This window comes from Haplochromis burtoni, unplaced genomic scaffold, assembly GCF_018398535.1.
Source record: "Haplochromis burtoni strain Fernald_Lab_line unplaced genomic scaffold, NCSU_Asbu1 Contig_257, whole genome shotgun sequence".
Lineage (NCBI taxonomy): Eukaryota > Metazoa > Chordata > Actinopteri > Cichliformes > Cichlidae > Haplochromis > Haplochromis burtoni.
The window spans coordinates 125,363-143,573 of record NW_024582618.1 but is presented as its reverse complement, the minus strand read 5'-3'; the positions used below and the strand labels follow the sequence as shown (position 1 = coordinate 143,573).

The window sequence follows — 18,211 nt, the reverse complement described above, 5'->3', positions numbered from 1 at the left end:
TTTTTTTTTTAAATACTTTTTTGCTTAAAATATCTGCTGCTTCTAAGAGCAAACAAAACAATGACCTGCCTTTTGGAAGGTGAAAAGCACAATAATTACAATATTGTGGATTTAAAGAAAATGTGTGAAACATTCAATGCAAAACACAAAATTTTCAAACAAATACCTTCTGACCCTAAGCTTTTATATTAGGTTTGCATCCTGCTAATTTTAACATTTCACAGAATCAAAAGAGCTTTTTAGAAATGTGTTTGTTATTGGTAAGAAGAGTTGTTGCTGTAACACAGAAAATGACTCATAGGATTGGTTTTCTACCTTAGCTACAACACTGGCTGTAGAGAAATTTACTTATTTTATCAGGGCTATTAAACAGTCACTCTTTCAGAGTTTTGGGGGCTTTCCTTTAAGTTATCTAGAGAGAATTTATTTGACTTCAATGTCGGTGATATCTGATAATCTACGTACAAATAGCTAATTGTATGGTGGCCCAGAGAGGCCAAACGGACTGCAACTTAAGAAAACACCAGCAATAAGAAAACAGAAATAGGAAAAACGACAACGGAAATAGGAAAAAACAGATTTCCAAAAGCACAAGGGAAGTGTTTCTGGGGAGATAATAACTCCACGGACCAGTTGCAGGAACCAAAATATGCTAAGAATTGCGCTGGGAGACACTTAAAAGTAGTGGAGGATCTATCGGTTTTGTGAGGAAAGAAAAGATGAGAGGTAAGTGTGTTAGCCTAACTATTAGCATAAAAATCCGTCATCAGTATTATACGTAGCATGTTTTGGGTTCCTGCAACTGGTCCGTCGGGTTATTGTCTCTCCAAAAACACTTCCCTTGTGTTTTTTCCCCATTTCCGTTTTGTTTTGTGTGCTTTTGCAGCGTTTTTCTTATTGGGCCACTGTATATTTGTGATTTCCTAATGGTGTTCCAAAATAAGCAGCTTTGCACGAATCTTTCATTAAGATGATTCTCCGTCATGTTTTTTGTTTGTTCTCGTTACACAGATGTATAATGCTGTGAGTGGACATTAAAAATATAGTCAGTGCTGTGTTTTAGTGCAGGAGTCCAGTGGCTCATTTTTATTGTCTGTACTATCTCAGCTAATCTGCTCAAAGGCATGTTAACCCTTCTACTCTGATTGATCAGGACTGTCAAAAATTAACTTTTAGTGGATTTCTCATCACTAAGCTAAAAGCAGGAAATACAATCTAGTCAGAAGTTGCCATGGAGCCTCGAGCGTACGAGTCTGAGTGCATTTTCTTTTTCATTTCGCTGCCTCAGTCACCTCTCTGGGTTACAAATCTCCTCAGTTACATAGTTGAGCGTGTCCCAGCCAGAGTAGGAGAAGAGAGCTGAGTAGAGGGCCAAAGCGATGGCGCCGGGGTCTGCCGTGGAGCCCTCCATCGGGTTCTCAAAGCTCTTCGTTTCTCCTACACAAAGACAAGATCGAGTTTTACTTTGAGTGTAACATTTTATTTAGCTTTCCCACACGAATTCTTACTTTTACTTTCACTTACCACTGGATATCTTCAGGATTCCTATAATAATGATGAGGAAAAGTGACATCAGTTTGGCATAAGTGAAGATGTCCTGCACTAGAGTCCCCCACTTCACATAAGCACAGTTAATGAAGATGAGGATACCTGGTACAAAGTAGAGGATGAAGGCAATGAACAAACATGACCAAACACAGAAACACTGCTTCTGCTTTCTACGATGTACATTAAGGAATCCTGCATGACACAGCAGTTTAGCCAGCAGTTTGTGAAACTAAGGCACTTTGTAGCAAACAGAAACCTGACTCTCTCACACTGCTCCTTTCTTTCTGTCACGTGGGCTGCAAATGGCTCGAGGATACCAAAACAGAATCACACTTCTTGGTAGAGCGATGGGTGATTCACAGCATCGCTGCTCTCTCACGTAAATAACACTTCTGCTTGCTACAGTCTGCAATCCAATCACTGCAAAACTCTGTGACATGGGACTGGCAGCCTAACTTTAGCTTATGCCAGTACTACAAAGGGCTATCGGGTTTGGTACTGGCATGAATAGATCAGATGTGACTGTGGGCAGCACTAAAGCTCTTTTAATCTGGTTTTACTCAACTATTCAAAACGAAACAAAACATTTTACATTTCTCCTGACTGCCTCACAATAAAAGCCACACTGTATTCTGCAAGATATACATGTTTAGGGACTGTAAGGAAATTAATTTGAGTCATTCGAAGCATTAGCAGTGGGCAGCTCCAGTGACAAACTAGACCTCCACACAGATAATTCTGGCCCAAGCTTGAAACAGAAAACAGTGAAGCAAGAGCACTAACCACTGAGCCCCTGGGCTGTGTTTTCGAACTGGCAGGAGTGGATAAGGGTAGGTGTTCATCAGTAGTAACTTAATATAAGCTGTGGCTATATCAGGGTAAAATTACAAGTAGCAATATTGGATTGTATCACCATAATTATGTAATTAAAACCCAGTGCAGGAATGTGTTTAACCAAGGTTTACCAAGTAGATGCTTTATTAATTAATTTAATAATTGTTTGTAGAGGTTAAAAAGAAATGAAATGGCTTTAATTGATACAAATTTAGACTTGGCATTGAGAAAATAAGTGCATTCTCACTCCTTCCACAGAAATCAAGCTGAAGTTTTAGCGGTTTGGTGTTTTAGAGTTTCAAGTGTGTGTTAACACATGTCGCAATCATCCCAGGAGTGGATGTTCCAACAAAATCACCCCAAGGTCACACTGCAACATTAAGAGAAACTGCAAAAACCCCCAAGAGCTACATCTCAGACCCTACAGGCCTCAGTAAACATGTTAAATGTTACAGTTTACAAGAGTGCACTTAGAAAGAAAGACTGAATGACTATAGCTTTGTTTGGAAAGGTTGGGAGGAGAAAGCCTCTTCTCTCTAAAAAGGACATGGCAGCATAGCTTAACTTTGCAAAGTTGCATCTAAACAAACTACAAGACTTAAGGAACAATGTCCTTGCTGTCATTGAGTCGACCATGAACTCGTAGGTATACCAAAAGCATGCTAGAGTCAAATGTGAGTAGTTAGTAAATTTAAGCTTTTTCTGCAGCAAACTGCAACAGCACATTTTGTTTCATTTAAAAATCCACATTTACAGCTCAATACAAAACCCAGTGGGCACACTCATTCAGACACAGCTGTGTTTCTTACAGAGACAGGCTGCAGCAAGGAGGCGGACAGCAGCATACGGCGGCTGGCAGGTGGGGTAGAAAGCCTCCACCAGGTAGTTGGCGAATGTCAGCGAAATCACAGCCTGGCTGGCTGGCTCGATCAGGAGGATGGACGTCCACAGACGAATGAAAGCCAAGAAGCCACCAAAAGACTCCAGGATGTAGGCGTAGCTGGCTCCAGATTTGGTGATGGTGGTGCCGAGCTCTGCGTAGCACAAAGCCCCAAACACTGAGAAGATCCCGCCAAGAGCCCAGATGAGCAGCGACAGTCCATAAGAAGCGCTGTACATGAGTACGCCCTTTGGTGAAACAAAAATCCCAGAGCCGATCATGTTGCCCACAATGAGGCAGATCCCATTCAGGAGAGAAATCTCCCTCTTCATCTGCATTTTCTCTTCTTTAACACCATTTGGAGCCTTTAGGTCCTCCTCAGATGGAACTCGTGAGCTCGGACATATCGTCTGTGACATGACCCCAATGGTCTGTCTCAGATCCCCCATTATTCCAGCAGAGCTGAGATGGAGATGATAGGGTAAAATTAGATGGGATTATTCAAATTTAACAGACTTACCTAGCACACAATGTATTAAAAAAAATAAAAAATTCTCCAGGACACATGTTCAAACTTAAGAATACAAGCATGCAAATCCCCAACACAGATCACTCCCCTTTGTTTATAATTATAGATATAAATGAACAGCACGAGTGACTCATGACATATAATACAGGCATGTAAATAACAAAAGATTAACTCACCTTGTTTTCAAGTCTGTCTGTTCCTCTGAACATGCAGTCTGTCTCAGGCCACCACTCAGGTCTGAAACACCAGTCTGGCACCGGGGGAGATCACATCTGAGAGGCACCAACAGGATGGTTGATGTTGCAATCTCTGCAGGTCAGCCCTTCCATAACGTGTGTTTTTCTTGGGCCACACTCTCATGTTGCCCCCTGTGCTATTTTCAGAGACAAGCAGACGTTCTTGCCCACACAGAGCCTTCAACAGCTGAGACAGAGGGAGCCAAGCTCCAATTGACCCGACATACAGGATAGTTATTTATACTGTGATGAAAAGTGTCATTAAGCTTATCTTAATTTGCAGGGAGTGTTTCCAGGGGCATAACCCACCTCATCCCTGGTATACAGAAGGAAGACTCTACTACTATGAGTTTTTGTGCCTCCTTGTAGACATCTGCAGGCCAGGAAAATGACTAGAAAGCTATGTCCAGCAGCTTGTTTGTTGAACGATCTATAAGTGAAGTACAAACTTGAATAAACTATTTCTTGCCAAGCAGCCAACTCCAAGGCTAAAAGTGCAACTTCCACTTGAGGTCGGCTCAAAAGTAAGTCAGTCCTCACATGATATGTTAAAATGCCCAGCTTTACAGGAGCAATATACATGTTTATAGCCTGCTACAAAAATTATTTTGGCAACTTAGCCCATGAGGATGAAGACTTGACTGTTTAAATTGTACTCAACATTAAAGTCATGGATTGTGAAGCTAACAGGTGTATGCCAACATAGGCAAATGAAGCCTCTAGTTGTACGTTAACCTTTACTTCAGCTTGTCCGAGTCACTGAATATCTTGAATATTTCTGTGTTGTTGGTGACATCTTCAGTATTTGAGAAAGAGTGTGCACTTTTCTACTGCAGTTAGCACCAATTAGCTAGTTTTTGGCTGTTAATCCACCTTGCTAGCCAAGCTATCTAGCGCTAGCTAAATAATCCAAATACCTTCTAGCTCCAAAAATTCACAAACCAGTAGGTGATGTCAATGTGGCTTCATACATCTTTCATGTGCACTTAATAGGCATGTACACCAGTTGAACTGCTTGTAAACTCAAATATCTAGTTATTGGTAGCCAAACACATAGTAGCAACTCTATGCATTTAGGCATGTTAATGTAGTCGAAGAAAGCTGCTCAAGTTCAACCAAACATCATAGGAAAGGTGATTGAAGTGACACTTTGGCATAAACAAAGGTATTGGCATATCCTGCCCTGTATAGATGACTGTAGTGGTGTAAGAGTGTGGTTCTTGGCACACTTCACTTAGCACCAGCTGATCACCTCAGACTACCAGAGTATTATTGTTGACCATGTCCATATTATTATGACCACTGTGTAGCCTTCAGGATAATGTGTCATGTCAACGCGTTCCTTTGGGATATTTCACAAATGCACAGTCATATTACAGACATGCAGTTGATAAATCTGCAGCAACTGTGTGATGCAGTCATGTCGATATGGTCCAAAATCTCAGAGGAATGTTTCCAGCAACTTGTTGAATTTATTTTGCCAAGAATTAGGGCAAAAATGGGTCCAACTCAGTATTAGCAACTGTAGATAATAAAGTGGCAGATAAGTGTATTTTTCAGTGAAGCTCACTGAACCTTTGCATTTTTGTTAGGCCTATTCAGTTATCTACAACAGCATACAGTGTGGTCCCTTGGTGGTTTTGCTACATCAATCAGCAGCACATGTAACATTCTGTTGTACAGTGTCCTTGGGTGCTTTGAAAGGCGCTATTTAAATAAAATGTATTATTATTATCATTAAAGGAGCAAAATGTTCCTTTAAAATTACTGTTACAAAAACAAGAAGCAGAAATGAGACCAAATTAAATTAAAAACAGAGTAGCCATTTTAATGAAGAGTTTGACACAATATAAAAAAAGAAAATCCTAGTTGAAACCACAGCTACACATCATGTTAAACCTCTGACAGAACTGCTCAATCGGCTGACACTACTGAATACAAGGGCTCTAAATTAGCTCCGTATTTTTCAGTTGGTATTTCTACGAGTATCAAATAAACACATCACAGAAAAACAGTAAAAAAATATGTTACAACATATACACACCACTATCAAATCTATAGCATTTTCACTCAGCTTTGCTTGATATGCACGTAGAAGGCGTTTGCCTGTAACTCGAGGTGGGACCAGAAGCAGAATATGAGGCACAGATTTCAAAAACAATACCAGTCCAACATACGGAAGCAGATCGACCCTGCTCGGCCTTTCTAATCTAAATGACATTTTGTCATTCGAGCATAATTTGCTCTAACAGTGTTTTACAAAGTCTGGTGTGCTGTGACTCATTCCCCACTGTGTGATTCAGGTCTTCATTGAACTGTGGTCACTTTGGACTGAATGATGCAGAACATGTGCATGAAAAAAAAAAACAAAAACATTAATTAATCACACTGACTCTCCTGTGATGAATGTGTTGCAGGTGGTACTGAAATCCAGAGCCACGGCTTAATATTGTCATTGCAAGCACCCATTTGAGGAAGTGAAGGCAGTGTTGAGGGCGGCAAGGCCCGTGTGTATTTAAAAAGAAAAAAGAAAAAGCTCACATGCATGCACACAACATACCCACCAAAACAATTACTTACTGATGAAAGTGTTGACAGGCAAAAGCAATGGAGTTATTAAGAATCAGTGTAGGACAGTTTGTGAATAGGTTTGCATGTTTGATTATTTGAGACACTGAAGGGTTAAACAACAACAACAACAACAACAACAACAACAACAACAACAACAAAATATGTTTGGCACATTAAAAGATGCCAAATGGGGAATGAAATGGGCCGTTTGTTTGCTAATTGACTGAATATATATGTTAACTGCAGGAGCACACATGCTAATAAAACAGAAAATATCTGTTGTGTAACTACAGCATATTCTGGCAGAAAGAACGTACAATATATGCTTATTATGTCAAGGAGCTAACAAAGAGCCCTGTGGCAGACAAAGGTATAGTTTAACAGATAAACCAGTACTTGCTTATTGTATACTTATGCAACAGTTTTCTGCCTTGCAGGTCAGTGACTGACAGATTTAATAAACATGTTGCTGCTGTTTTGAGCAGACTGCGTAGCAACAGCAAAAAAAGTTGCAACGTTCAAGAAAAATACGCTGAACAGGTAAACTAAAGATCTGCTACAAGCAAAGCTGGATTTTCATGTATTCGATTTTTTTTCTTATGCTACTGCAGAGAAGCTCAGTTGGAATACATTTATTTGTAATCTCAGCTTAGAGTCTGTGGAAGATAGGTCAAGTCTGGAAAGATCCAGATAAGCCTGAAGTCTCTGAGGTGAGGTCGCTACTGAACCGACCGAAAGAAATGAGAGCACATACTTGGTCCAATTTTAATGACCCACTATATGCAGACACACACACACACACACACACACACACATACCCACATCCCTCTTTCTGGGTGTTGTATTACCCTCTCAGCTTCCTCTTTACTTTGTGACCCTGTGACTCTCTTTAGCTTGGCGATAAATAGAGGAAGAGTAAAAACTTTCCATGCAGTCTGCCACTGGGTCACAACTCAGTCCAACTTTTCCTCTTAGTTTGGCAAAGCTGCTAAAGTTCAGGAACACTTATTTAAAGTAACACTTATTCAAACTTTCTGTAGACCTTGTGCTTAAATAGAACAACAATACACTCGCTCACTCAGGCCGTAAACATGACCAGAACCCATAAATACATGATACTTGAATAAAGATTGCTAGAAGAGTTAAACCTTATTTTTACAGCAGGTTTTCCAGTTAACAGTCCTCCTGTCTTTAGTTGCATCAAATAAATGAGGACGTTTGCATTCTGCAAATACTGATACACGATCGCACAAACAGGCCAACATTAATCTAATAGTCTTCAGACAAAAAGCATTAGATACCAAAAAGAGTGAAAACCACTCAATATAGCCACTTAGGGACTACAAATAAATATTCACATCAAATCCGTAACATTAAAAAAATAATCACTGCTTCAGTTAAAGTCTTTTTGATTCTAAACATACAGAATAAAACCTTAAATCTTGAGTTGATGTGTCCATAGTAACACATGACGTTTTGTACCTGTCACTTTAGTTGCTCAACCAGCTGTTCTTCCGTCTAAACCGTGGCGAGTGTCTGGATGACACTGAACAAGAAAGAGTTAGTTGTAGTGTCAAGTTGGCACAGTCTTTATGTGGAAGTCTTGGCCGTGAGTGCTGCTACATCTTCCTGGGGATATTGTAGGACATGGACAGTGACGGTGCGCTGGGTGCCACCATAGGCGAGCTGATTTCAGGCGGGTACGGCTGCAGGCTCATCTGCTTGTTGTCGTGCAGCTTGCGGACGACGATGCGGGAGAAGTCTTCGTTGTGTTTGTCGCAGGTGTCCAGAAGTCGGCGGACCTTAGCGGTGCGTGTGGGCTGGTTGATCACCAGTTCGTAATCCTCTTTCATCAGCATGGAGTGGGACAGCAGGGCGTCCAAGCTCTGGTTCAGACAAGCCTCTGTCATCTGGGAGACAATTTCCTCACGCCGGATTGCAATCCACTGGGAGATGGGACCTTGCAGAGGAGGAGAGTGCCGCGGTGGAGGAGAGTAACCTGCAACAAGAAAAAGTTATGCCTTATTTGCTGAACATTGCTGCAAGGGTGAAATATACTCTTTATACCAAAAGTGTAAGGTGTTACAAATCAATGTTATGTTACGCCAATCAGCTGAATAGGAGTGTAACTTGCTATCAGGGCCTACTAGTCAAGAACAAAGGAACGATAACAGCATCACTATGATTCTAATTTGTATCTTCTTAAGGAAGAAATAAAAGTTACACTAAAATGATCGAAGTGCGCTTGAATGCCCTGTACTAGACAGAGCCAGCAAAACACAGAAACATGAATTATGAGGTTGATAGTCTATCGGTACCATGTGTCCAGGAAAACAAAAAGAAAAGTGCAACTAGAACAGGCAGGTCCTGTGAAAAACAAAGTGCATCTCTACTGCTCCCATAGGAATTAAGAAGCTAAGGGGCAGCTGGGTGTTACTAATTTAATTCACTTGGTTAACTGATCATCAGCAAGTGTGAGCACCTCAAAAAAAAGCAGAAGTTTTGACAATTTTCTCGTCTGGAGCATTCAGCTGTGCTAACACAATGCCACAATCTTCCCAGGACTGGACATCCCAGCAAATGTACTTGATGGACAGAATGAGCAATACTGGGAAAAACCCAAAAGCTACGTCTCAGACTCTACAGGCCTATATGCTAAAGTTCACGACAAACACTCAGAAAAACATTGAACAAGTTCTTGTTTGAAGATGTTTTTAGAGACTTTCTCCTGATAACATGTATTGTTTAAGTTTGCAAAGTTGCATCTGATCAAATCTCAGGAATAATGTCCTCTGGACAGATGAGACCAAAGCGGAGATGTTTGGCCATAACGTAGAACACCACGTGTGGTGCAAACCAAACACAGCATATCAGCACAATCACCTCATACCAAATGTTAAGCACGCTGGCGGAAGGGCGATAATTTAGGCTTGTTTTGCAGCCACATGACCCAGGCAGGTTGCAGTCATTGAATCAAACATGAACTCCTTTGTCTGACAGCTAAAGTGTGGCCGAAACTGAGTCATGTAACAGAACAATGATCCCAAACACAAAACAGCTGAGAAAAAGAAAATATCAAAGTGTTAAAATGGTCCAGTCAAAGAGCTGTCCATAAATGAAAGCCCACAAACTTCAGTGAACTGAAGTAATGCTGTAAAGAAGAGCGTGTGAGAGACTGATAAAGTGGTACAGAGAATCATTACTGCTGCCAAACGTAGTTTTACAACCTACTGAATCATGAGCTCCACTGTTTTTCACATGCACTCGTCTATCATAAAGACTTAAAAATGGGACACAGGTCCACGCATTCACACACCAACAGATGCACGATGGAGCTTCTTGTACCTTGAGGCTGAGGCTGTGCTTTTAGGGAGACATTAACCAGCTTTGTCTCACATTCGGCGATTGGTTCAGGCTTGCTGAGTATGTTTAAATCATTCGTCCAGCCGTTCAGTTTATCCCCACATCCTAGTTTATCATAGACATCCTTCAATGACTGTGGAGACTCCAGACTGTGAGGCATGAATGACGATGGAAGGCAATCTACAGCTGAAAAACAGAACAAGAAAAGTGATGTGCCCAGCAGCCAAACAGAGCATACACTGTAACGGAGACTAAAGTATTATTTTTGAACTCTCTATGACATCAAGTCACACCACTTCCTTTAAAGATTATCAGTGGTGATACTTGGTAAAGGTGTTGGTGTCATTACGTTTAGCGGATGCAGCATTGCTGCTGGAGAGGGCGCCCGGTAGAGATATGTCCGTGTCCTGAGAGGAACAAGACCCCGAGCCTGATGTAGTGCCCTCCTGCGACAGAGGAAACGGTGAGGTTTCATTTATGTTCATACATGACCACAACGACACACCTTCATGTTGAACTGCATCCCTCCATGTCACCGTTTTCATTATAAGCCAAGTAAACTATTCAGGTTCAGTTACCGGCTGACAACATGCATAAATTAAAAAACAAAACAAAACAAAAAAACAACAACAAAACAAAAAAACCCACGCTTCACACACGTCATCTTTATTCTCAGTGTAGGTGACGAGCAGATACTGACCGTCCACTGGCTGGGCCTGTCCTTTGGCATACTTGGAGTTTCCTCCTCACTCCCCTTCTGACAGGCTGCTGGGGCTGAACAACACTGTGACCTCAGCTGTGTGAGGAGCAAAAGAGATACGGCACAACCACCAACAAAAAGGTCAACTTCAAAATACTTTAACTGTCAATCCCTTGCTAAAAAAAAAAAAAAAAGTACAGAGACAAAAAAAAAAATTCCACTAACACTGAAAGAAAGGATTACATTTACAAAAAAATCCCATAAAACTATATCGGACAGTGTAAGGAGAATGTTGCAGTATCCGACCACACAGTCAAATATTGACTTTCCCAACAAAGCAGCAGGTTCTGGTGTTGCTAAAAAAACCCCAAATATACAGTATACATCAACCTGCTGGTCCACCCATTCATTCTAGTGATGCTCTTTGCTAACGTAGCTGATGTGATGCTACACAGTAGTAAACATGACCATGTCCTAACTTTTAGAGACGAGTTTCTGTCATCTAACTATTAAAATGACAAATTTTCTTTAAATAAAAGGAGTTTTGGAAATGACTTTATTCTACTTTTTATTTACATTTTAAAGAGTGACAACTTTGTTGGAATCAAGTTTGTACATTACCAGCTAAGCTAATGTATAACCAACGTGTTTAACATATATACACTGAACAAAACTAAAGGTCACTGATGTTTTCATAACTTCTGTGACTTATGCAAGTGAGGATATTTAGAGGGGAAAAAAAGGAGTACTAAAAATACACACTGTTAACTTTTTTCTTCAGTACTCTGCAGCTAACAGACAATAATAACACTATAGATTGTTCTTTAGCACAGTTAGTTCCCTGCTGCCTTTAACTGCATGTAGTTCAATTTTGTGCTTGTTGAAAGTACGGATTAGAAACAGACATGTGACTGCAAAGTCACATATACACTGAAAATATAAAGAGGAAGGATATGCTGAAGGGAAATTATGATGTCAGTTTTTAATCTCTCTCACTGAGTCACAGTGCAATTTAAACTGCCCCAAATTGCACATTCAACATTTATACTTGCGTAAATGTGTGTGTCCATACACAGCCAACTATAAATAAAAAAATGTATCTAATGTTAATAATTAACCATCTATGTCTGCTAAGCAAAAACACTAACCTGTGACAGTCTTTTGAAGATGAGTTCTTTTAATGATCACCAAACAAAAACTGTATATAAAAGATGGCATCACCAATTGGTTTTTACTTTGAATCCTTTAGTCTGACATTTCAGGTAGACTGCCTTTTTTCTGCCTTTACCATTTTGGGTTTTTGAACACTTAACTACTTTGGACAAAACTATAAATCGGGGGCACGGGTGTCCAGTTGTTAGCTAACTTCCAGCCAGCTGGAGGCCATACCTCTTAATCCTTCAATTCAGATGTTTTCTGTCCCATTACCACAGGTGTATGAAATCAAGCACCAAGCCATGTGTTCTGCCTTTACAAACATTTGTGAAAGAATGGGTAATTTTAAAGAGCTCTTTGAATTTGAGCATGCTGCTGTAATAGGATGCCACCATTGTAACAAGTCAGTTTGATAGTTCTTTCCCCTTTCCCATCTATTCCACAACTGATATCAACTGCTATACGTGGTATTACTATAAGGTGGACGTATTTAGGAACTCAGAACTGAAGTGAACTACAAAACTACAGAGTGAGCTGCAGAGTGTGGAAAAGTTGCCAATGCTCTGCTCAGTAACTGCAGAGCTCCAAACCCACCCTACCATTAACATCAGCAAAAAACTATGCTGGTATGGGGGTGTTACATGCAAGTGGTTCAGTACCTCGTCGAAGATACTGGTAATTACAGGATCATAGCTTGATGTGCACAAATTAGTGGCAGCTTTCAATTTATCAACACATCTCCCTGTTTTGCCGTTTGCATAGTAAACAAAATAAAATAATGAACTAATTAAATGAGTAATTCCCCAACTATGAGCCACAATGTCCCCAGACTGAGTCTGTCAGAGGCCCCTGCTACATTTCGCCGCTGTTTATTGGTTTCCTGTTTTTTGTTTTTCTAGATCACATTTCTTTTTTTCCTTTATCATTTTCCTTCTAATCAATTTGAAAAGGTGATAAGCTGATCCAGTAGACCTGTGATAAACTGCCAATTCAGGGAACCCCTGTGCAATTACTAAGGAAAGGAAAGATTTTATGACACTTTAGGTGATGCACTAGCTGTAAAAATCTGGCCATTAACAGTTCACACACACACACACACACACACGCACACACGCACGCCACTGTAGCTATAGCTGCATCAAAGCCTGTGCATTTATTTTTCATATGCATGGCTGTGAGACATCATCATGAAACTAAAGTCATACTCTGAGCCACAGTCTGTCTCAAACTAGTTTCACCAGATTTCTCTTACTGTAAGCTGACACACCTGAGCGCATGCTGACAGACAGACACACGATACCATCCCACAATACACTCTTTGTGGATCAGAGGAAATGCAAATTTAATTTTGAAATAAATCAAAAGTAGTTTTCAAAAGAAAAAAAAAAGTGCTACACAGATTTCCCTACAGGTACATAAAGAAGAAATATAAAAACTGACCTTTTTCTTTTTGATCTGCAGCACAGCTTCCAGGAACTCTATTTCGTCAAACACCCTCACCATAGGCTCCAGCTCTATCAAACAATCTGAAATGGTAGGAAATGCATCACACTGCTAAATCCTGCCAAAGATGTAACACAGAACTACCGTCCCATTAGCAGTGCGCACTTTAGTCATTTGTATGAGCATACTTTGGAAGGAAGGCCGTTCATCTGGATTAGCGTTCCAGCCGGCTGTCATAAGATTGATGAGCGTTTCTCTGCTGGGGATGTCTGCGGACAGGCTCTCCAGGCTGGTGTCAGGACGCAGACCACGCAGCACGCTGAACATGATCTGAATGCCATTGGTCACCTCTGAACATAAACACACACATATTAGTGACTCAAAAAGGGTCAAGTAGGAACAAAGTATGATGTGAAAAAAAAACAAACCCCAAAACGAGCAGTTACCTTTAAACGGGATCTGCCTGGACAGCACCTCCCACATGATGATGGCATAGCTAGAATCCAATTATCAAAGAGGAAAACAGTTAAGGGAAGAGTTACTAAGTTGCCAAATATTGGCATTTCCCCTTATAGTTGAGGGACTCTACCACAAGCCAGCTTCAGGGATGACTCTCAAAGCCATGACTGACTGACCCGTTGCAGCGAGCGTAACCTCTTGCGCAAAATTTACAAAAACTGCATCAGCGAAAAGTAGAGCTCTCTTATCAAAGCAGAAAAATAATCTGAATTCCTTTTCTGACAGACTCGTGGATCTCAACAGTTAGGTCTGATTTTTTTGTCTGGCACGACTGATTTAGCCTTTGACACTGGGCCCTGCAGTGGTATGCAAGCAATGCAAGCTCAGGCAGGAACTCAGTTTCATCTTTACAGGAAGGAAAGCCTCATTTCCCTTAACTGCTTATTGTGCTCAACAAACACGGAAGTTATCAGAGTTTATAGTAACACAGATAAGTCATAGAGACTTTTTCTGCTAAATCTTCAGGGAAGGATGTACATTTTGAGACTGACTTCTACATAATAGTTACTGGGTTCTGGTGTCTTACCTGTACATATCGTGCTTCACGTCGGCCCGGCGGCTCTTGGATGGTTCGTACTCCTCAGGGGGCATGTAGATCACTGTACCCTCAGCTGGCTTGGACCCCGAGCCTCTACTCACTGACAGCTGTCGCCACTTCGATAGGCCAAAGTCTGCAATCTGGAGAGAAGCAGAAAGTTAGCAACCGCAGACAGACAAAGTTATACAAAGCCAGTTTTACATTTTATGAGTCTTAAATTAATTCGTGACAAAAAGTCAAATAAGGTTGATAACTGCAGCGGGAGGACAGCCTTTTGTATAATAACGGATCTTTAAGGGGAAGTTATTATGCCTTTCTTATTTCCTGTTACAATGGTGGATACTGAAACTGCCCTAAATAGTCAGTTTCAGGGAGGTTTTTTCCCTTCTACTGTTATCTCTATCCCCTCTTACTGATACTGTATTATCTTTATGTGCTCATCTTAGGCACACAGCGCTGAGTGTCAGCAGACTAGCACCACCCACCTGCTGTTTGAACCTTCTGTTTGTGAGGGGCAGCCAATCAGAAGAAAGTTTAAAGGAGAAGAGTTTGTTTTACAGTCCAAAAACTTAAATATGGAGTTGATATGAGTATAATATATTCACTTTAATTAGGCCATGAAAGAAAAAGAAATCAGTCTGAACAACCTGTAAAATATAGTTTATATATACTTTTTATGCTAATAAAAATGGTACGTTTCATAAAGAGCAGCAGATAAGCAGTACATAGGGTATGTGCAGCTTATCCACTATGTCTAAGTTAGTCTGGTAACGTACACAATACATGTGACTATAACTGTAACCACCTAAGCAGCTGTAACCTTTTGTTACAGCTCCAACAAACACACTGACACGGTTGAAGGTGATGTCATAGATTTTCCTGTTCTGCACGCACCTCATACTTATCGCATACCTTAACATGAAATTCACCATCCAGCAGAATGTTTTGGGTCTTTAGGTCGTGATGTACGAGGGGTGGGTTCATGTTGTGAAGGAAGTTAACCCCAAGGGCGATCTCATACAGAATCCTCAAACGCAAAGGCCAGGCAAGAACAGGGTACACGTCCTTCTGTAAGGCAGAGATTACAAAGATGGGCTAAAGATATCATAAATGTATAAATAAAAGAGGGAAATGTGGGTTTTACTACAGTGAAAGTACAAAACAATGCAAGAGCTTGAAATAAAGACTGAAAAAATTACTACACTCAGCCCAGTGGGAATTTCCCTTGTGCATAGCTGTCTGCTTCCCTCAGTGCTCGGCTTCTCTTTCCCTACTTTCTTTTATGTTTCATCAGATACTAATTACTTCGAGCTTTCGCTTTTGTTTATAGTCCCGCTGAAAGGAAAAAGAGTCATACACTCACATGATGAGTGATGCACAAGAGAGAAAAACAACAGACCAATGCAACTCCATCAGCTGACCTCTTTTGGCAACAAAAATCCAAATGCAACAACTATAAAACCTTCATTTTTTCCAGTGTGTAGTCTGGGCAACTCTCACAGCTAACAATCTAAACCAGAGAAAACTGGTGCCACTCAGTGGCAATCTAAATGGTTTATTTAAGGGTGCATTGCTCAGACTAGAAGAGTTCCTAGTGATAGGAAGTGAACTTGATGAGCTACCTCATGGAGTAACCGGTCCAGAGATCCATTGCTCATGAACTCCGTGACTATGCAGAAGATACGAGGCTCATTGCAGACACCAAAGATCTGGATGATGTAGTTGAACCTGGCTTTGTGGAGTACCTCGGCCTCCTTCAGCAGGCAGTTCCTCTCTCTGAAACACAGCCAGGCACAGAATAAATAACAAAAACAAAACAGCACTGACAGCACTTTTGTGATAGTGAGGTAAATGAATATTTAAGATAAAATCCTTCTAGAAACACAGACCAAAAATGCCGTATACAATCTTGCTGAAACTCTTGATTACACAGAGGAGTAAAAATGTTACACGCAGAAATCTGAGATTTTCTCACTTGTGAATTTGTGCAGAGATGTTTAGAATGACCCATTACTAGGTGACCAATAAATACCAAACTGAGTCATGATGTCTGGACATTTGACTGAAATCCAGTTGGCCTGGTTCACTGTTGTTGGGAAACAGTTTTATGAAACAAGCTTAAGAATTTCACATTAAAAGGTGGACTTAATTTTATAACAGAGTGGTATATTTGCATGGCTCCAGAAATAAAAATGGAGTGGTAGATTTTAAAAAAAAAAAAAAAAATTTTTATATATTAATATAATATATATTATATATATATAATATATATATATATAATATATATATAAGATATATAATTACTATATATATATATATATATAATATATATATAATAGTGCAGTCAGATTTGTGTAGTCTGCGCAAACTAGCCCTCCAGCTGGAAGTCACTGGACACGTAAGCCACAGACTCTTTAGCCTTTTTCCTGCCAGAGGAATGAAAAACCTGCTCGAGCACTCTGAACACATTTCATTGAAATGTACAAGAAGGCCTCACATTTGACTCAAATTAGGTCAAGTGCTGCAGCTGTTACTGTGGAGTAAGTACAGGCAGACTTTACTGCATCATCCTGAAACAGCACAAAGTTTTTCTGTAGTAGTGCAATTCATCGATAAATGGCTGAAATGTGTCTCCGTGACCTAGACCTTGTTACGCGAAGTTGCCTGATCGGTGTTGAGTACCTTTCTATAACTGGAGAGTCGAGCTTCAGGCACTTGACGGCCACAGTGGTCCTCCAGTCGGAGTGCTTCCCCTTGAACACGGTGCCGAAGCCCCCTCCGCTCAAGTAGTACAGGTCCGTCAGTTTATTCTGGGGGATCACCGGCAAGGTGCTGGTCAGGCTGCCGATATCCAAACAGCCCGCAGTTGGCTCCATATCAGTTTCTGAATCCCTTACGCGAAGTCTCTCAGGATTTATCTCTCACGGGGTTGGCCAATAAAGGCAGAACTACCTCTTTTGGTATAAACGCAAAGAGGAACTGCGCTCCCATTCACATGCATTCCACAACGTAGCCGGCTGCTAGCAGGCTAAGCTACCGTTAATGTTGCAGAGGAGGAGGCGAGCAGAAAAAACAGAGCAGCCGATAAACAGCGAACCCGCTGACCGGCGACAGCTGTCCTTCACCCAGCGACTACAGTTAAATGTGCGCAGGACCCAAAGCGAAACAACAACAAGAAGAGCGCAGCTGAGCTCCGCGCTCATTTAAGCAGGTGCGTTTGTTGTTGCTAATGACGACACGCTTCCGGCTTTTACGAGATGCGTTCACGAGGGTAGGTTTGGAGAACTTCAGACAGTTGACCCCGTTTTCCAAGCAGCCCTCTGAGCGCATTCAGAATCCCAGTACAAATATGGATAACAGCGAGGTAAGTCTAGGAAAAACACTGAGGAGGCACGCTGTTAAAATACCATAAATCATAAATGAGCCTTTACCTCAACTTTAGTTTCAGTTTCGCTGATACAAAGCTCCTCCTCCTGCGGCATGAACCCAATTGGTAATATTGGGATTTTTAGCAGCGGGAATCCCCCCACCAAAAAACAGGGGCTTTCCTACAGATGTGTCGACGCTATAAAGACATGTCAAAATACGATGTTCGTCTCATGTGATCATAAGTAGCACTTTCTCTTTTCAGTAGCAGTATAGGTTTTAGTTTTAGTTGAGAGAACTTCGGTTTAGACATCCTAGTTTAGTTTAGACATCCTGATAGCAGATTTTTAGAGGATCTTATACAAACTGTTCAGATAAGACAGTTAAATGCATGATGTCTCGATAAACTTTATTATTATTATTGATTTTTTTAGGTGTTTATAATTTGATCGCTCCAAATTTGAGTTTACATGATAATTGGGCCTTTTGGTAAGTCACAGTTAGTGTTAATTTATTGAAATTATAGGTA

General features: G+C 40.8%; 2 protein-coding genes across 2 annotated transcripts in view; both read right to left on the bottom strand.

The window, feature by feature from the left end:
* The window catches only part of LOC102300451 (Y+L amino acid transporter 2), a 20,482-nt gene extending 14,726 nt beyond the window's left edge, over positions 1–5,756 (bottom strand). Inside the window, exons 1-4 of the mRNA XM_005939048.2 lie at positions 3,968–5,756; positions 3,192–3,724; positions 1,525–1,650; positions 1,293–1,437 (exon numbers count right to left, since the gene is read on the bottom strand). Of these exons, the coding sequence (XP_005939110.1) occupies positions 1,293–1,437; positions 1,525–1,650; positions 3,192–3,711 (791 nt within the window). The 5' untranslated portion in view covers positions 3,712–3,724; positions 3,968–5,756. The remainder of the gene's footprint in view (positions 1–1,292; positions 1,438–1,524; positions 1,651–3,191; positions 3,725–3,967) is intronic.
* Positions 5,757–5,834: 78 nt separating this feature from the next.
* ripk2 (receptor-interacting serine-threonine kinase 2) lies at positions 5,835–17,553 on the bottom strand. Its single transcript, XM_005939047.2, has 11 exons — positions 16,999–17,553; positions 15,939–16,092; positions 15,229–15,384; positions 14,305–14,456; positions 13,706–13,755; positions 13,448–13,609; positions 13,257–13,342; positions 10,662–10,757; positions 10,311–10,407; positions 9,944–10,147; positions 5,835–8,597 (listed from the first exon to the last, which is right to left on the bottom strand). The coding sequence occupies exons 1-11, from the start codon at positions 17,190–17,192 to the stop codon at positions 8,218–8,220; spliced, it is 1,731 nt and encodes a 576-aa protein (XP_005939109.1). The 5' UTR covers positions 17,193–17,553; the 3' UTR covers positions 5,835–8,217.
* Between the last annotated feature and the right edge of the window lie 658 nt (positions 17,554–18,211).